The 21,384-nt window shown below is 37.2% G+C and overlaps 1 protein-coding gene across 7 annotated transcripts in view; it reads left to right on the forward strand.

The window, feature by feature from the left end:
• The window catches only part of CFAP221 (cilia and flagella associated protein 221), a 159,474-nt gene that overhangs the window by 38,343 nt on the left and 99,747 nt on the right, over positions 1 to 21,384 (forward strand). For all 7 annotated transcript variants that reach the window (XM_077153566.1, XM_077153570.1, XM_077153567.1 and 4 more), the window contains exon 7: positions 20,510 to 20,613. In XM_077153566.1, coding sequence (XP_077009681.1) covers positions 20,510 to 20,613 — 104 coding nt within the window. The remainder of the gene's footprint in view (positions 1 to 20,509; positions 20,614 to 21,384) is intronic.

Genomic DNA, 21,384 nt, shown 5'->3' on the forward strand with positions numbered 1-21,384 from the left:
TGATCATCGTGTCTGATTTTCTTGCATTTTCACTGGTCACGTTATGAATTTATCAATTTACATCTGAATGAAAATAATCAACTAATTCCCAGATTTCCTTCTTTCTTTCTACATGCATGTACTTGAGAGATCATCAGTAACATTTGAGAAAGGGTACTGGATTTTATAGTCCTTTCCTGCTAATCAACTAAGGAAGAGAAATGTCTCCTAAAAAAGCCCAACAAATCACAGAAGGATTACTTTCAAAGAGAAAGACAGTAGAGAAGAAGACTACAATGCAAATAATGGCATGCGATTAACTATGCCCTAATACTAGATAGAGTCCTAGGAGAAGTAATATAATATAGCAGTTAAGAGCTCAGGTTCTGGAGACTTGGCTTTATATTGCATGTCATCTCTAAGCATGCAGTTAGATCTCTCTATATGTTACGTTATTTTTAAAATGAGGATAATAAGAGTACCTACCTCATAGGGTTGTTCAGAAAGTTAACTAAGATACAAACACAATGACTGATACATGTCAAAGACTAGTACCAAATGCACACACACACACACACACAACACAAAGACTAAAATCTCCAAATTACGATTGCAACCAGAAACATGGTAAGGTAATTATTCAGTGATTTAAAAATGAGGTAGGAAAGACAGAATGCTGTTTGATTGCATTTATCTATTGTGTGATAAACCACCTTAACAGGAATGGCTTAAAATAGTAGCAATCATTTATTTTACTCACAGATCTGTGATTTGGTTGTGTTTGATGGGGAGGCTCATCTCTGTCCCACACAGAAGTCTGCAGGGGGCTGAAAGCTCTCCTTCCAGGACGGTTCACTGCCCAGCTGGCTAATGTTCTGGGAGCTCAGCCTGGACTGAGGGTTCTGCCTCAGTTCTTTCCATGGGAGTCTCTCCAAAAGCTGTGTGGGTGTCCTTACAACGTGGCGGATAGTCTCAGAGTGAGTGTCCCAAGAGACATGGAAGCTGTTAGCTTCTAAAGGCTTGGATCCAGAAACTGATATAGCAACATTTGCATCATATTTTATTAATATTAATCTTATTTAAGTAGTCATAGAGCCCAGATTCCATGGAAGGTGACTCTACGTCTCAAAGTGGAGTATCAAAGATTTTGTGGACTTATTTCAAAACTGCCACAATGTACAACTTCAAAGCTTACCCAGTCTATGAGTTTTTCCATGAGTCTTTTGTATATTTCTAACAGAAAGAAGGATACATAGATACATCATTGTTGTCTGGATCTTTTAATTTGTTAATGATTTTCACATCAGCCAGTAACTAAAAAGGGAAAAATCCTGTTTCAATGGACTTAACCCTAAAATGAGATAATTGAGCCTGTTGATTTAAGCTTTGCTTGGCCTTAGTGCCACTGCATGTTATACTCTATGTTCTAGTTTAACTTACCCATACATCCCTGTGGGAAGGCTGCCCTTTGTCTTAATGGCATTTCTCTTGAATTTTATATAAACTAGTAATGAATAGTGAATTTATTGTGCCATCTTGGAATAAGTTAGCATTTGACATGCTCTCTGATCACCCAAGGCAGCCCAACTTTATTATCCAGAAAATAAGTCAAGATCTTACTCATGATAAAACAGCCTGCTTTCCCCACTCTCTAGACACTGAAATTTTTGAATTAGGGAAGATTTTTTATTTTATGTTATCTATGGTAAATTCACAGGATCATTCATTCTCTCAGAAAAAAAAATCCTCCATTACTGCTTTGACAAACATAATGGTAAAACTTAAAATAAATAGTGAAAATGACATCAGAGTAAAGTAAGAAAAAATGTTATATATATCGATTAACTGGAAATTAATGTAATGTCTGGCCCTCTACTAGCATTTATTTAGAGAAGGGGGAAGAAAAACTTGAACTCAGATTGAGTTATTTTATTATATTTACTTTCTCGGAGGCAAATGTGTGCTCTCTTCTGATAGGCATACAATTTATACATGAACAAAATATAAAAGTCTAATATTTAGAAGGCTTGGGTTGGATTTTATTAAAACCTAGAGAACAACTCTTTGAAAAGACTTAATAAAGTTTTTATACATAGCCTTAGCATAATTTAAAACTGTTTGAATAATAAAATTACAAGGATAAAAGTTATGGCTATCTCCTAAAGTACTAATATCTACCTGCTTTAATATTTTTTATGCCTATCCCCTATAAGTTATAGAATTACCCAAATTCAGGCTCCTGCCTAGTGGGATTTGTTTCTTCAGATTATAAAATACTTCTAAATAAACATTTATATTTGCTAAACTTCATTTTGACCCAAATTCATCTGGACTTACCTTGATTTATGATTACGGTGGCCATTCACATTAAACTTGACCTCATCAATATGAACAGCAAAAAGGAAAGCAAAGTTCAATGAGTCCATTGAAATTTGTATTATTTGCGTTGCTTATGTCTCCTTCTGAATCACAGTATTGGAATTTTGTGCCACTAAGGAATTGTTTATTTTTCCAGACTGGTCAACACATCAGGAATTTGGCTTCATGTAATCATCATTAAACAAGTACACTGGCACCTTTTCCATGGCAATTATCAGGGCTCTGAAATTAATTGAAAACAGGACACGTATTAACAGTGGGAAATGCCCCATAGGTTTTTGCTTTTGTCCGGGAAAATGCAGATGTGCGGCTTTTATCAGAAGAACCCTGAGCATCAGACCTGGCCTTGCTGGGCAGGTCTGAGCAGGCCTTGGGGTCACTGAGTTGCGGGTCTTGCAGCCCACGTACCAGTGTGAGCCATTGGCCCAAGCTTCAGAGATTATGTTTGGGTGGTTGAATGAGTCACACTGAGCCACTGGCCAAGGCTTTCTTACACTTGCTTATATCTCAAGGGGCAAAGGTAACTCCTGTCTACCTGGTGGACCTGACCATCTGTTAGTGCTGTTAGGCCTGATCTGTGTGGACTCAGTTTTCCAGAATTAGGAAGCATCTCAGGGAGTTAAGAGTGATCTTTTGTAGACCTTCATTTAGGGCAACTTCATGAGTTTGGTAAAAAACAAAAGCCCGAAAACCTGGGAGGTGCTTGTCTCACTGTCGGTTAAGAGATTACTTTGTGTGGTGACCCTTACCCAGAATTTCTATCAGATATGTAAGGTCCTTGCCCATGATTGTATTAAATCCAGGGCAGGCATGTACCCTGCTGGGAATCTCATGTACTCACAATACAACTACCCTCCTCTCTCAGAGACACTTCAGCTAAGGAACAACATTTTTAAACAAATGCTAGTGAAAATTCATTAGAAGCTTCAGTGATGGGTGGTGGTGATGGCAGCAGCACAACCCTGTGAATGTAATCAACACCCCTGAATTGTATATTTAAATGCAGTTAAAACAGGAAATAATAGGTAACATATTTGTTACCAGAAAAAAGTTTTAAAAACCATAAAACTGTACAATGCAAACAGTGAACAGTAATACAATGTTTAGGCTGTAGTTAATCGTATAATTATATTGCTTCATCAATTGTCAAAAGTTACCACACTAACACAAAGCATTAATAATAGGGAGAACTGGGGGGTTGGGGGGGGTATGGAGGAACTCTGTATTTACTGCATGATTTTTCTTTAAACTTACAACTTCTCTAGTTAAAAAAAAAAAAAAGAAGGACCCCCTCCAACACACACACAAATGCCAGTGAAAATTAAAGAGAAACAGGGCATTGTCTGGAGCCATTGGGAGTTCTCTGCATTTGTGGTGTAGGTCTTTCAAAGTACATTTAGAAACATGTGATCAAGATGAAGCACTGAGTTTACACTGCATGTACCTCTTCTGCTCCGGATACCTAGTAGTGACAGATAACATATAAAAAGAGACCTCCAGAAAGAGAGCCAAGTGCAGAAAATAGATAACCAACTCTGTGAATCAAGAACAAAAATGCTACAGTCAAAAAAAAGAGGTGCAGGTGGTTCAGTTGTAGAATACTTGTCTTCCATGCAGGAGACGCCGGTTCAATTCCTGGACCATGCACCTCTCCCCTCCAAATTGCTACAGCCATGCAGGGTCTAGGTTCTGAAGCAGGCAGTGGGGGCTTGGAATTCACTCCCATGGGGTAAAAAAACCCACAATTTTCCCACTGATCCACGAGATCAGAACCTTATCTGCTACTCAAACCCAGAGTACAGTGAGCCTTCCCACCTTTGCAGGCCCCATGAAAGAAAGCTGGAAAAACCTTTGCTGACCTGTTGCCTGGCAGTCTGAGCTTTTGTAGGCAGTTATGGACAGAAGAAGGTGGGAAGATAATAATACCCAGCTTGTGAGCCAAGCTACCTGCTGCCCTGTGACTGAAAACACTATAGCCTCAAAATACCTACCTGGCAGGATCCCTAATACACCATTACAAAACCCAATGTAAATTAAAGTATTTTACTCAAAATGAATGTGCAAATCCAAATTCCAAAACACATGAGTAAATCTCATGCTAAGAAAGACATTCAAAACCCAATTATAAGATTATGATTGGGTGAAATTAAATTAATAGAATGGTTTGATAAAGACTTTTAATTTTAAATAGGTATACTAGGACACTCAATTAGATAAATGAAGGCAAACTTCCATTTAAAAATAACAAAGTATGATACAAACCTAGGTATAAATTAAAAAGAACAGATGGAAAAAAAACTAATTAGAATCTTAGGAATTAAAAACATAATCATTAAAATTTAAAATCTCAACAGATCAGATAAACTTTACACTAAAAACAATTGAAGTGAAAATTAATAAGTTGGAAGCTAATGCTAAGGAATTCACCCAGAAAATAGCATAAGTAGATAGGAAGACTTTTTTTTTTTAATGGAAGGGAGTTCAGGAGATATTTTTGAAGCTAGACTGAAAGACAACAATATACATCTAATAAGAGTCCTCTAAGGAAAGAATGGAGGAAGTGGTAGAAAATAAATATTTGAAGAGTTAGTAACTGAGGGTTTTCCAAAATGAAAGATAAACTTGAAGCTTCACATTAGCCCATTTTGAATATCAACCAGGATAAAGGTAAGTCCCTAAGACACATAGGTGTGAAGCTGCAAAACATCAAGCATAAAAGAGAAATGTTCAAAAGCTACTAGAAGAATGTGTGATTACCCACAAAAGAATGACAACAGTGATTCTTCATCAGCAGTGAACAATGAGAGAGGAAAATGAAGTGTTTTTCAAAATGCCAAGTGAAAGTTCAGCAAGAAGCAGTAACTAGAGAAGGGGCCAAGATGGTGGCTTAGTGAGGTGTGGGATTTAGTTTTTCCTCCGGAGCAGCTAGTAAATAGCCAGAAACAGTACGGACAACTGCTAGGGCCATGTCAGTGACCAAACGTACAACATAACCCAGTCTGGACAAGCTGGACCAGCTGTGAGCCCACTCAGAACCGTGAGTTCCCCAAGTGTTGCAGCCAGCGCCCGCTCCCCCACAGGCTACTTCCCAAAGGGGAAAGGAAAGAGAGTTTACTAGGAGCAGGGGCTGAGTGCAACCAAGCTCCAATTGTGGATTTAATTAACTACTTCATACTACTAAGAATAGGCCCCCAGCTCAGCTGAACCTCAATTAAAAGCTGAGGTTGCTGGTTTTTGCCCTGACACAGAGGGGGCAGGACTGATGGAAAAAGAAAAAAGGAAAAAACTAACAGGTTTTTTGGATCAGACAGCACAAAATACTTGAAAGGGTCTGGGCCCTGAAGGAAAGGAGGAGGCACATAGGACTAGAGATACAGAGAGCAACATACCAACTTAAGATTTTGATTAGCAAACCCAAGGAATGGGGGTCCTGCTCTGAAAAGGATTTTTCTTTTTCTTTTTTGTGGCTGTGTTTCTATGGATTGACTACTCTTTGGATACAGTAGAGGGCTTCTCAGGCTCCAACTGCCCCAGGCATGGGCAGAATTAAGCTCGTTTGAGAATTTGTCCAGAGCCTGTGCCTTCCCCAGGAGAGGGTTGCAGCCTAGCTCAGATGGAATCCCTCCCTGGAGTAATTCAGACCCCAGGGTCTGGAATAGTGAAGTGATTAAAGCCAGCCTACAACTTCTCCTCTGTCTCAGCCATGCCCCCAGCAGAGAGAATCTGCTGAACTTAAAGGTACCACATCATCTCATGCTGGTGGGACCCATAGGCAGACAAGTGCCACACAACAGGCAGGATAGGAAAAACACAGAGTCCAGAGGCTTCATAGGAAAGTCTCAATCTGCTGGGCCCCACTCTCAGGGAAAACTGATACAGATGACTCTTTTCTCCTAACAGGAGGCCAGTTTGGTCTGGGAAAATTTGGTTGGGGTCTACAATACCTAAGTAGATGGTCCTAAGGGGGTGGGGAGGGCTAGGAAGGCACCATACAGGTAGGGCAAGAAACAAGAACACAAAAATTCTGATCTGTTAAACAAAACCTAAGCTAGAAGTCTAGAATAAGCTGAAATGAATGTCAAAGACCAGATAGACAACAAAGTCATCCAGCAAGAGAATCCTAGGTAAAAAAAAAAAAAAAGTGAAAACAATTTCCAGAATAAATTAATTATGGTAATTAAATGCCTAGATGCCAGCAAAAAATAACAGATCATACTAGAAAAATTGAAGATATAGCTCAGTCAAAGGAACAAACCAACAATTCAAATGAGATACAAGAGTTGAAACAATTCATTCAGAATGTTCAAACAGACATGGAAAACCCCATCCAAAATCAAATCAATGAATTGAGGGAGGATATAAAAAAAAGACAAGGAATGAACAGTAAGAAGAAATCGAAAGTCTGAAAAAACAAATCACAGAACTTATGGGAATGAAAGACACAATAGAAGAGATTAAAAAAAACAATGGAAATGTACAATGTCAGATTTCAAGATGGAGAAGATAGGATTAGTGAACTGGAGGATGGAACATCTGAAATCTGATAAGCAAAAGAAAATATAGGGAAAAGAATGGAAAAATATGAGCAGGGACTCAGGGAATTGAATAACAACATGAAGTGCATGGATATATGTGTTGTGGGTGTCCCATAAGGACAAGAGAAGGGAAAAGTAGGACAAAAACTAATGGAGGAAATTATCCCTGAAAATTTCCCAACTCTTATGAAAGACTTAAAATTACAGATCCAAGAAATGGCGCGTACCCCAAACAGAATAGATCCAATTGACATACTCCAAGAAACTTGCGAATCAGAATGTCAGATGTTAAAGAAAAAGAGAGAATCTTGAAAGTATCAAGGGAAAAGCAACCCATCACATACAATCCCAATAAGACTAGGCATAGATTTCTCAGCAGAAACCATGGAGGTGAGAAGACAGTGGTATAATATATTTAAGTTACTAAAAGAGAAAAACTGCCTACCAAGAATTCTATATCCAGCAAAATTGTCCTTCAAAAATGAGGGGGAAATAAAAACTATTCCAGACAAAAAAATCACTGAGAGAATTTGTGAACAAGAGACTGGCTCTGCAAGAAATACTAAAGGGAAATTCTCAAGGAATACTAGAGACAGATAGGAAAAGACAGGAGAGAGAGGTGTGGAGAAGAGTGTAGAAATGAAGACTATCAGTAAAGCTAAAAGAAGAAAAATTAGATATGACATATATAATCTAAAAGACAAAATGTTAGAAGAAAGTACTGCCCTTACAGTAATAACCCTAAAGGTTAATGGATTAAACTCCCCAATTAAAAGACATAGGCAGAATGGATTAACAAACAGGACCCATCTATATGCTGTCTATAGGAGACACATCTTAGACCCAAGGATAAACATAGGTTGAAAGTGAAAGGTTGGGAAAAGATATTTTATGCAAACACAATCAGAAAAAAGCAGAAGTAGCTATACTAATATCCAACAAATTGGGGACTTCAAATGTAAAACAATTAAAAGAGACAAAGAAGGACACTATATATTTAAAAAAGGAACAATTCAGCAAGAAGACATAACAATCTTAAATATTTATGCACCAAGCCAGAGTGCTCCAAAATACACAAGGCAAATACTGAAAAGAGAAATAGACACATCTGCCATAATAGTTGGAGACTTCAATTCCCCACTCTCATCAATGGACAGAACATCTAGACAGAGGATCAATAAAGAAACAGAGAATTTGAATAATACAATAAATGAGCTAGACTTAACAGACATTTATAGAACATTATGCCCCACAACAGCAGGATACACCTTTTTCCCAAGTGCTCATGGATCATTCTCAAGGACAGACCATATGCTGGGTCACAAAGCAAGTCTCAATAAGTTAAAAAAGATTGAAATATACAAAATACTTTCTCAGATCATAAAGTAATTAAGTTGGAAATCAATAATAGACAGAGTGCCAGAAAATTCACAAATATGTGGAGGCTCAACAACACACTTTTAAACAACCAGTGGGTCAAGGAAGAAATTACAAGAGAAATCAGTAAATATCTTGAGGCAAATGAAAATGAAAGCAAAACATATCAAAATTTATGGGATGCAGCAAAGGCAGTGCTAAGAGTGAAAATACCTACATCAAAAAAGAAGAAAGAGCAAAAATCGAGGAATTAACTCTCCACTTGGAAGAACTAGAGAAAGAACAGCAAACTAACCCCAAAGCAAGCAAAAGGAAAGAAATAACGAAGATCAGAGCAGATAAAAATAAATAATAGGGGGAACAAATGTTAAAATAAATTTAGTTTGAAATGTTAGTGATCAATGACAGGGAGGGGTAAGAGGTATGTTATGTATAAATTTTTTTTCTGTTTTTGTTTTATTTTTTTTCTGGGTAGATGCAAATGTTCCAAGAAATGATCATGATGATGAATATACAACTATGTGATGATATTGTGAATTACTGATTATACATGTAGAACGGAATGATCAAAATAGGAATGTTTGCATTTGCTTGGTGTTTTTTGGTATTTAAAAAATAAAATAAAATAATAATATATATATGCAAAAAAATAAAAAGATTAGAGCAGAAATAAATGAAATTGAGAACATGAAAACAATTGAGAAAATCAACAAAACCAGAAGTTGGTTCTATGAGAAAATCAATAAGATTGATGGACCCTTAGCAAGGTTGACAAAAAGAAGAGAGAGAATGCAAATAAATAAAATCAGAAATGGAGGAGGAGACATAACCACTGACCCTGCAGAAATAAAAGAGGTAATGAGAGGATACTAAGAACAAGTTTATGCTAATAAATTAGACAATGTAGATGAAATGGACAATTTCCTAGAAAGGCATGAACAACCAACATTGACTCAAGAAGAAATAGATGACCACAAGAAATCACAAGTAAAGAAATAATTAGTCATTAAGAAGCTCCCAAAAGAGGAAAGTCCAGGCCAGATGGCCTCTCATGTGAATTCTACCAAACATTCAAGAAGGAATTAGTACCAATCCTGCTCAAACTCTTCAAAAAAATTGAAGAGGAGGGAAGTCTACTTAACTCATTCTATGAAGCCAGCATCACCCTCATACCAAAGCCACACAAAGATACTACAAGAAAAGAATATTACAGACCAATCTCTCTAATGAATATAGATGCAAAAATCCTCAACAAAATTCTTGCAAATCAAATCCAGAAACACATTAAAAGAATTATACACTATGACCAAGTAGGATTCATCCCAGGTATGCAAGGATGGTTCAACATAAGAAAATCAATTATGTAATACACCATATCAACAAATCAAAGCAAATCACATGATCATCTCAAATGATGCAGAAAAGGCATTTGACAAAATTCAACAACGTTTCTTGTTGAAAACACCTCAAAGGCTAGGAATAGAAGGTAATTCCTCAACATGATAAAGGGAATATATGAAAAACCCAGTGCTAACATAGTTCCCAATGGGGAAATACTGAAAACTTTCACCCTAAGATCAGGAACAAGACAAGGATGTCCACTACCACCATTGCTATTCAACATAGCATTGGAGGTTCTAGTCAGAGCAACGAGACAAGAAAAAGAAATACAAGGCATCAAAATTGGAAAGGAAGAAGTAAAACTCTCACTGTTTGCAGATAATATGATACTATATGTAGAAAACCCTGAAAAATCCACAGCAAAACTACTAGAGCTAATAAATGACTACAGCAAAGTGGCAGGTTACAAGATCAACACTCAAAAATCTGTTGTGTTTCTATATACTAGTTATGAACAATCTGAGGGGGAAATATTGAAAAAAATTCCATTTAAAATTGCAAGCAAAAGAATAAAATATTTAGGAATAAATTTAAATAAGAATACTATACAAAAGAACTATACAAATAAAACTAAAGAAATTGCTAAAAAAAAAAAAAATCACAGAAGACCCAAATAAATGGAAGGGCATACCATGTTCATGGATTGGAAGACTAAATATAGTTAAGATGTCATTTCTACCTAAATTGATTTACAGATTCAATGCAATACCAATTAAAATCCCAAAAACTTACGTTTCAGAAATAGAAAAACCAATAACCAAATTTATCTGGTTAGCAGAGTGCCCCGAATAGCTAAAAATGTCCTGAGAAAGAAAAATGAAGTTGGAGCTCTCACACTACCTTACTTTAAGGCGTATTATGAAGCTACAGTGGTCGAAATAGCATGGTACCGGCATAAAGATAGATACACTGACTAATGGAAAAGAATAGAGTGTTCAGATATAGACCCTCTCATCTATGGACAATTAATCTTTGATAAGGCAGTCAAGCCAACTCATCTGTGACGGAACAGCCTCTTCAATAAATGGTGCCTAGAGAACTGGATATCCACATGCAAAAGAATGAAAGAGGACCCATATCTCACACCCTATACAAAAATTAAATCAAAATGGATCAAGACCTAACCATTAGATCTAAGACCATAAAACTTTTAGAAGAAAATGTAGGGATATATCTTATAAATCTTATAGTAGTAGATGGTTTTCTAGATCTTACACCCAAAGTACAAGCATTGAAGAAAGAAAAAAGAAATGGGATCTCCTCAAAATTAGACACTTTTGTGCATCAAAGAACTCTGTCAAGAAAGTAAAAAGACAGCCTACACAATGGGAGACAATATTCAGAAATGATATATCAGAAAAAGGTCTAGTATGCAGAATTTATAAAGAGATTGTTCAACTCAACAACAAAAAGACAGACAACCCCATTACAAAATGGGCAAAAGACTTGAACAGACACTTCTCAGAAGAAGAAATACAAATGGCCAAAAGGCACATGAAAAGAAGCTCAACTTCCCTGGCTATTAGGGAAATGCAAATTAAAACCACAATGAGATATCATCTCACACCCACCAGAATGGCCATTATCAATAAAACAGAAAACGACAAGTGCTGGAGAGGATGTGGAGAAAGAGGCACATTTATCCACTGTTGGTGGAAATGTCAAATGGTACAACTGCTGTGGAAGACTGTTTGGTGGTTCCTCAGGAAGCTAAGTATAGAATTGCCATATGATCCAGCAATACCATTGCTAGGTATCTACTCAAAGGACGTGCAGACGAGGACACAAACAGACATTTACACACTAATGTTTATAGCAGCATTATTTACATTTGCCAAGAGATGGAAACAGCCAAAATGTCCATCAACAGATGAGTGGCTAAACAAGCTGTGGTATGTACATACAATGGAATATTATGCAGCTGTAAGACAGAGTAAAATTATGAAGTATGTAACAACATGGGTGGACCTTAAGGGCATTATGCTGAATGACACTAGCCAGAAACAAAAGTACAAATAACATAGGGTCTCACTGATATGAACTGACATTAGTGAATGAACTTGGAGAATTTCAGTTGATAACAGAGACCATCAGGTGATAGAAATAGGGTAGATATAGTGTAATTGGAGCTGAAGGGATAAAGATTGTGCAGCAGGCCTGATTGTAAAAATTCAGAAATGGATATCACAATACTACCTAACTGTAATACAATAATGTTAGTACACTGAATGAAGCTGAATGTGAGAACGATAGAGGAAGAAGGGCTGGGGGCACTAATGAAATCAGAAGGAAAAATAGGTGATAAAGACTGAGATGGTATAACCTAGGAATGCCTAAAACGTATAATGATAGTGACTAAATGTACAGATTAAAAATTTTTTTTTGCATGAGGAAGAACAAAGGAATGGCGATACTTCAGGGTGTTGAAAATAGATGGTAATTCATATTTTAAAACTTTAACTTATGTGTGAGACTAAAGCAAAAAATGTTTATTTGGTACAAAATTTATATTTTGACTAGTGCATTTCCTAATATAACTTATGTGGACAGTTTAATTGAACACCATAGTACATGGAACCTTGAGTAGGAATGAGATTTTGTAGGTTTATCCAGAGTGCTGCCCCAATAAATCCCAGAGTGATTTGAACAGTGAATAAAAAAGTATTTGTAGAGTCCCCTTGGGGGAATGGTGAGAAAGGGGGAAAATTCAACTTCCCCAAGTGGAGAATTCTTGATATTCTCACAAGCAGTGAGGACACCGAAAGCAATAGGCTGAGCCCCCAATCTTGGGGTTTGTTCATATGAAAGTTAACCCCACAAAGGATAGGCCAAGCCTACTTAAAATTAGGCCTAAGAGCCACCTCCAAGAGAACCTCTTTTGTTGCTCAGATGTGGCCTCTCTCTCTCAGCCAACACAAGAAGCAAACTCAACTGCCCTCCCCCTCTCTATGTGGGACATGACCCCCAGGGGTATGGACTTTCCTGGAAATGTGGGACAGAAATCCTAGAATGAATTGGGACTCAGCACCAAGGGATTGAGAAAAACCTTCTCGACCAAAAGGGGGAAGAGAGAAATGAGACAAAATAAAGTGTCAGTTGCTGAGAGATTTCAGAGTCGAGAGGTTATCCTGAGGTTATTCTTACACATTATATAGATATCACCTTTTTAATTAAGGTATAATGTAGAGGCTGGAGGGAAGTGCCTGAAAATGTAGAGCTGTGTTCCAGTTCATGTTTCTTGAAGATGATTGTATAATGATGCAAATTGATACAAATTGATACAAATTGATGCAAATGTTTTAAGAAATAATCATGATGATGATGATTATACAACTATGTGATGATGTGTTATTGATTGTATATCAAGAATGGAATGTTCATATGGTAAGAATGTTCATATTTATATGTTGTTATGTTTAAAAAATATATAAATAAGAATGCCAAGAGAAAATAGTCAACCTAAAAATTTTTTCCCAATTAAAAGAGTGAAGGGGGGCAGTGCCACAGTGGCTCAGTGGCAGAATTCTCGCCTGCCATACTGGAGACCCCATTTCAATTCCCGGTGACTGTCCATGCAAAAAAAAATGTGAAGGGAAGTAAAAAATAATTTCCTATACATAAAGGCTTAGAGAAATTATCATACATACAACCCTCACTTTTAAAAAATGTATGCCAGCAAGAAGGAAAGAACATCCAGAGAGAAGCCATAGGAATCCAGAAGACTATGGAGAATACCAAAAAATGATCCTAGCTATTCACAAATTTAATGAACTTTTAAAAATCAGTATTTTGTTTGTTCTTTTAAAGTAGGTTAGAACTAAAATGCGACATCACAAATATAAGATGGATGAGGGTAGGAAAGGATGTTCAGAGGAAGGGAAAGCATGCTGATGTCCATGCCTTGGTTGAAAGGAGGATAGAAATACTGGCCATGTTCAAACTTTGATGGGAAATTTATAGCTAACAATGTATGTTTTTAAAAATTAACATAAATATAATCTATAGCTCTCAAATCATAAGAGAGAGAAAAAGAAGAAATGTAAAAAACAATCAACCTGACGACAGACAAAAGGACAAAAGTGAAGCAAAGATGCTTTTTCAGAAAACACAAAATAATTATGTAAGTAAGTCCAAGTATATCTATCACTAATCACAACAAATATAAACAAGTTAAACTTGCCCATTAAAAGAAAAAGATATGAACTCAAATGTTAGGGAATAGATAGAAGTGAAGATGGTTCACTAATGGGTCTATAAGTAGTATTACTACATTGAAGGTGAACATGATTGAAAGAGGTTGTATAGACCTATGTGTCCCACTGATATACTACAAATATAAATAAGTTCTTGCAGGAACTACTTCAAGGTGTGATTCTTGTACAAAGAGTGTTTAAGTTCAGGGTAGAGGGGGGAAACTGCTATTGCATGCTATGGGCTATGTTTAACAGGAAAACATCAGCAGTACCATAGCAACACCGGGGTAAATAAAGGGAGAGGGACAAGAGTTAAGGGAGGTTTAGATTTCCTATTTGGTGAGGGTGTATTTATTGGTTATCTTTCTCTTGGAGAGAATGAAATTATCTAAAATTGAGAGGGTTGATGGACTATGGACTTTGGGCATTATGTATGATGCCTAATGAATACAGGTGGCTGGGGATGCACCAACTGAGAAGTAAATTGGCGAATGATGGTGTATACATATGATTGAATATTGTGCTTCTACAAAGGAATGAAGTGGTGCAGCATGCAATATTGTGAATGAACATGTGGGACATTTGGTGAAGCCAAATAAGCCAGAAATAAAAGAGAAATTATTGTATAGTCTCCTTTAGAAAATGCTTATAAGAAAACAGGGGCCTAGATTGTAAGCTCTTATAGTAGTCACATTTAGTCCAGAGTGGAAATTATTATTTCTGGATTTTGATACTCTATTTTATATATGTGTAACCTGATATAGAGATGAGAACAGAGCTGATGAGGTCAGGACTGAGGTAATTCAGAACATATGGGTAAGGAAGACATTGTCTATATTTTAGAACTGCACCTACTCTTTGAGACCAAGGGAAGAAAGGTTTATATTTTCCAGAACCTAAATTTTCTGTAATACATAATCTAACTCAACCTGTCTGGATAGCTCATTTAAACAATTGAAACAAAGGGAGCCCAGAATAAGAATGAGGGCCTTTAATCCTGCATAGCTTAATGTAATGCCTGGATACATCCTAGAATATATTAAACAGATAGTCAAAAAGTATTGGCAAAGTCCCTTGAGGGATGGGAGAAAAAATATGGAACTATTAAACTTTACCACTGGGAAAACTCCCGATATGTGTCAAACATTAGGGACACCCAAATCGATAGGCCAAGCCCTTGATCTTGAGGCTTGTTCTTGTGAAGCTTATGCATGTAGTGGAGAAGCTTAGCTTACCTATAGGCATGCCTAAGAGTTACTTCTGGAGGGCCTCTTTTGTTGCTCAGATGTGGCCTCACTCTCTCTAATCCCAACTCTGCAAGTGAAGTCATTGCCCTCCCCTCTACATGGGACATGACATCCGGGGGTGAAAGTCTCCCTGGTGCTGTGGGAGATGACTCCCAAGGATGAGTCTGGCCCTGGCACCATGGGATCAACAATGCCATCCAAAAGGGGGATAAGAAATGTAACAAATAAGGCTGAGAGAGTTCAAATAGAGTCGAGAGGCTACTCTGGAGGGCATTCATGCCCAAGCTTCAGTTAGACATCGCTACCTATCAGAGCTTACCAAACCCCAACCAAAACCATTTCAGCCAATCTTAAAGAACACCTAGTACGATATATAAGATTCTACAAAGGTTCCATGCACTGGGGTAACTTTCCAGAAACCTACAACCTCCAGATGAGTTCTTGGACAAGATAAGTCCTGAAATCTAGAGGGCTAGCCTTTCCAGAACATCAGCTAGTTCCATCTCTCTACCCCATATCACTGACAGCCCCTTCCAACATGAAGAAGTTAGAATGGGCATAGCCCAAATATCCCTAAAGAGTGAGATAGAAAGATCAAAGATGATCGTGGAGTTACACAAAGAAGGTAGGGTTTAACAAATGAATATGATTGCTGAATCATTGTATTAATATTTCTTTTATTCCCCAGTATCTTAGAGCAGCTAAAAGTAAAAACCTAAAATTGTGGAATTGTAACCCATACCAAATTCTGAAATCTGTTCTACAGCTAATTGTTGCACTGTGCTTTGAAATTTCCTGCTTTTTTGTATATGTGTTATTTTTCACAAAAAAAGGTCAATTGTGAGGATAAAAAATATTTATTCTTTCTAGCCTCAAATATACTAGAGCAGCTAGAAGAAAAAATCTGAGATGATGGCATGGTAGCCCATGACATATTGTGGAATCTGTCCTATAACTACTTGTTGAAGGGTACTTTGAAAACTATTGCTTTTTTCTTTCTTTGCTTTGTATATATATTATATTATACAATTTTTAAAAAGTTAAAAAAGGAAAATATTATCAAATTGTGTGAAAACAAAAGAAAAATCCAACTATATGTTGCTTCCTAGAGGCACACCTGAAATAAAACTTTTCAGAAAATTTGAAAATAAAAGATTGAAAAAATTATGTATATGAGGCAAATTGTAACAAAAAGAAAACTCATTCATGATTAAAAGAAAAAAAATCTTAGGAATAAAAGGAAATTTTTAAAGAATATTTATCACAAACTTTCCAAAAGCATAATTCTTAGTGGTAAAACATTAATGTATTTCCAATAAAGTCAGAACAAGAAAAGGATACCTTCTGTTACCACTTCCATTCAGTATTATACTAGAAATCACTATCAATGCAATAGCCTGAAAAAAAATGAGAGTCATAAAAATTGGAAAAGTAAATGGAAAAGTGTCCCTTTTTTTTTTGCATACTGTATGACTTTCTACATAGAAAAATCTAACATCTATAGATAAATCTTTTAGAACCAATAGACTTTAGCATGGTTTTGGATCAACATCCAAAAATCTTTAGCATTGCAATACACTAATAACAATGAATTGTAAAAGAAAAATGCAACAACAGAAAGCTATAAGATGCTTAGGGAAAAAAATGTAACAACAGAAGCTATGAGTTGCTTAGGGAAAATGTAATAAAAATGCACAAGCACTCTATAAAGAAAATTACAAAGCCTAAATGAAGGACACAAATAAAACCTTAATAAATTAGAGATATGCTGTGTTCATGAGTTTGAATGATTTCCATTCACCCCAAAACAAAGATTGGTAAAGCTGACTACTTTAAAATTACAAACCTCTGTTTCACCAAAGCACCTTAAATAAATTAAAAGATAAGCTCTGGGTTGGAGAAGGTGTTTGCAATGTATTTAAATGACAAAATGAATACTCAGAATTTAAAAATAAATAAAAGAAAAGGGCAACCCAGTTTTTAAAAATGAGCGAAGAATATGCATAAGCAATCATAGAAGAGGGAAATCAAATGTACACTTGTAAATAGAAGCTCAACGTCAAAGAAATGAAAATTAAAATAAAACGAATCAACATCTCACCCTCATCAGTTGGTAGTTAAAATATCTGAACTTAGGTGTTGGCAGGTGGAAGTACCCTGCCAGTGGAAGTGTAAATTGATAACAGTGCTTTCTGTACAGCATTTTGGCCATATCTAATAAAGTTGATATATCTGCTTTACAATTAACCAGCCATTCCATTTCTCAGTCATACCTGGAGTAGCTCCGTGCAAGAGCACAACAGTTCGTGCAGAATGGTCCTCATTGCCACATTGCAATTGTGAAAAGGTGGGAACAACTTAAATGTCCATCAGGAGGAGAGTAGATAAATGAATGGCGGTATAGTAACATAACGGAATGTTCTTCAGAAGTTAAAAGGGAAGAACAGAACTTGTTGTATCACCATGGATAAATGTCAGAAAATACAGTGTTGAGCAAAAGGAGCAAGTTTCAAAATGATGTTGAAAACAAATAATAAATGTTTTATGTTTTGTGGGTATGTACACATGTACTACTACTATAAAAATCCATGGGAATGAGGGGTGGAAATCTCCCAGGGATGAGCCTGGTCTCTGCATTGTGGCATTGAGAAAGCCTTCCTGACCAAAAGGGAGAAGAGAAATGAAACAAAATAAAGTTTCCGTAGCTGAGAGATTTCAAATAGAGTGAGAAGTCATCCTGGAGGTTCTTCTAATGCATTATATTGATATCCCTTTTTAGTTTATAATGGATTAGAATAGCTATAAGGAAATATCTGAAATTGTTGAACTGTATTCCAGTAACCTTGATTCTTGAAGAAGACTGTATAACTGTATAGCTTTTACAGTGTGACTGTGATTGTGAAAAGCTTGTGGCCGACACTCCCTTTGTCTAGTGTATGGACAGATGAGTAAAAAAATAAGGACAAAAAGTAAACAAATAATAAGGGGGTATGGGTATGGGATATTTTGGGCATTCTTTTTCCTTCTAATTTTTATATGTGTTTTGGGGGTAGTAATGAAAATGTTCAAAAATTCATTGTGGTGATGAAGGCTCAACTATATGATGATACTATGAACCACTGATTGCAGACTTTGAATGACTATATAGTGTGTGAATGTATCTCAATGAAATTGCATTAAAAACAAAACAACAAAAAAGCATGGGAACGGTACTCAATGAATCCAGGGCAGGGATTCCCTTGGGAGGAGGAAGGGATAGAGGATGGAGAGGGTCATCCAGAGAGGTCCAACTGTTCTATCATGTGTTATTTCTTTAAAAAACATTGAACTAATCTATCCAAGGTAAAAGCTTTGATAGAGATTGGTGGTTGAGTACAGAGATCTTTCTTTTATTATTCGCTATATTTCTCTTTATATTGAAGATATTTCACAAATTTTAAAGATAATGAATTTTAAGGCTGAGTAAAAATGCTTTAAATAGCATATTTGAACTATACTGTATTCTCAAAATTGGTACTAAAGAACAGGGTTATGTCACTTTGTACCAACTAATATTTGTTGAGTATTGTGCTGGGTGCTGGGATAGTGCTGATGTTATACTGAAGAACCATGTGGACAAAGATTGTGCCTTCCTAAGACATAGAGTCTCCTAAGAAAGGAGACCATGGGCAGGTAAGGAAGTGTGCTGTGATGGGGGGAAGTCCAGAGGACGACCAGGTCGGGGACCCCTTCTCCCCCACCAGCAGGCAGCATATGAGCTGATCTGTCAGTGCTGCCCAAACCTGATGGCAATCGTGTTCTCCCAGGAAGATGCACTGGGAAATGGGAAAGGGGTGGGCGGTTGGCAGGGGTCTCCATGTGAAAGGTTCAGAAGTAAAGACTAGCCACAAGGCAGGAGGCCCAAGGCAGGCCATGAGGGAGCAGGAGTTTGGAATCAGCAGAAGTTACCAGATCAAGAAAAGATGCACAGAGTCCAGGGTGAAGGGACTGGCTAGTGGCCAGAGGAGCAGGAAGGAGACACAGGGCAAAGCAGGGGTGGAGGAAGTGGCTGAGTGCCCTTTAGAGGAGCACAGATTCCTCCTGCTGAAAGGGTGACCAGATACCTACCCTGAGAGCTGCTTGGGATGCTGATTTGGGTTGAATTGTGATCCCCCAAAAAAGATATGATGACATCCTAACTGGCAATACCTCAGAATGTGACTTTATTTGGAAACAGGGTCATAACAGATGAAATTAGCCAAATTAATATGAGGTCACACTGGAGTAGGATGTGTAAGATGTGAGTAGGCCCTTAATCTAATATGACAGCTGTCCTTATAAGAAGGGGAGAGGAGAGAGAGACAGAGGGAGAAGTCCATGCCAAGAAGGAGGCAGAAAATAAAGTACTGCAGCTGCGACCCAAGGAACACTGAGGATTGCAGACAAATACCAGAAACTCGAAGAAGCAAGGAAGAATCCTCCCCTACAGGATTCAGTGGGAATGTGGCCCTGCTGATTATTGGATTTCAGACTTCCAGCCTCCAGAACTTTGAGGAAATAAATGTCTGTTGCTTTAAGCTGCTCAGTGTGTCATACTTTATTATAGCAGTTCTAGGAGACTAAGACAGATGCCAAGTAACCGCTGTGAAATTCTGCACTTCTCACTCATGTCCCATCAACACTGGCCTGATAGGAGAGGATTTATGAGCATCACAAGCCTCTCTGAGAGATGCAGCAGCTTGTAGTAGCTTGTGGGTGCATGTCTGTGACAGCCTTGAGCTTCCTTGGAAGCCAGCCTAGAGGTTGAGAGAAACTTCATGAATACACAGGCCCTACCTGTACTCTCCAGTGGTTGTTGGACTACTAATTAAACACAGAATCTCCAGCATATTTAAGTCAAACATAACCCAAAGCATGTTTTCTTCAACACTACTCCAGGCTCCATGAAGACCAGGGCTTCCTGGACTTTCTAGAAGTTCGATTTATTTAGCATTTCCTGGGTTCCCTGAGACCTACATGGCCAAGGTTGCCTTTTGTTTGTCCCCATGAGTATCCAGTAGACTATACCACCAATACTGAGACTGGCCAGGAGCGAGGATGCTGAAGACAGTCGACCTGCATTAAATCCTGGTTCTACCACCTGGTTCTAGCTGTGTCACCTTGGGTGGAATGCTTAATCTCTCTCGTGTCTCGGTCTCCTGTTCTGTAAATGGGGAATAATCATAGTATCAATCTCATGGGATTGAAATAGAGAATATCTGGCCAAGGTTTAGAATAGATCCTGGCACACAGGAAGTACTCTATCAGTGTTGGCTGTTGTTTATTTTATAACTTAAGCAAGTCTCTCTTCCTTGCTGCCAAAAAAGCTCATTATAAAGAAAAATAGTATTTTCCATTTCTCTTCTTTTTTGTTTTGCAGCAAAGATTATGTTATTCCTTTGCAGTGCAGCTGCCCTGTAGATTTCGAATTTCATATCACTTTGATTCAGTCTCATCAAGCCTTTACTGTTGAGCCAACATCAGGTAAGAAGAGTCAAGATTTCCAGTTTCCAATGATGTTAGGGTTCTCTGGCCAAATAGGGGGTTTGGAAAATAGGTCTCAATTTCTAATAGAGAATAAAGAACATTTGAATGTATAATTTTATATGTATAACTGACAAATTTTGTATGTCTGACATAGTGTAAACTGGAACTGGACACTTGGGAATAAGGACACTTTGGGATAATTTGTTTCATATAGGTCATTTATAATTATATCCAGGCAAGTTGGTTCCAAGTTCAATACTTGAAATCAGAAGTTAATCTACTCTAATTCTAATTTGGGCTTCTGGTTCATCCTGTTTTGGGGGTCATCTTTCAATTTCAAATGAAATGGGGATATTACTTCTTTCCAAGCATTCACGAAACTGTAAAGGATTGAATGGATTTGTCTCATGTCTGATGTGAAAAATCAGTCTTTCCCTGCTCTAAAGGATGTAGCTTCCAGTGCTGCTCAGGAACTTGAACGTCAAAGTTTCCACTTGAAGCGACTTTTGCTTCCCACTTGCTGTCTCTTAATGTTTAGGTTTGGATTTGAGTATCTGTCCACAGTGGCCTGCTGTGAACTTTAAAATAATTTTTTTTCTGGGTAGTTATCCATTTGTTTCTATCTCTTTTATCACAGCAAGTCCAAAGCATGAGTGTTCAAAGTATAAAATTTGAATTAATCCTAAATCATTAAATGTCTATAGATTACTTTCTAGAGATACCCAGAGCCATTCTGAGATTTTCTGAATATAAGGTAACTACTGTTTA

The sequence above is a fragment of the Tamandua tetradactyla genome, chromosome 3, assembly GCF_023851605.1.
Source record: "Tamandua tetradactyla isolate mTamTet1 chromosome 3, mTamTet1.pri, whole genome shotgun sequence".
NCBI classification, from domain to species: domain Eukaryota; kingdom Metazoa; phylum Chordata; class Mammalia; order Pilosa; family Myrmecophagidae; genus Tamandua; species Tamandua tetradactyla.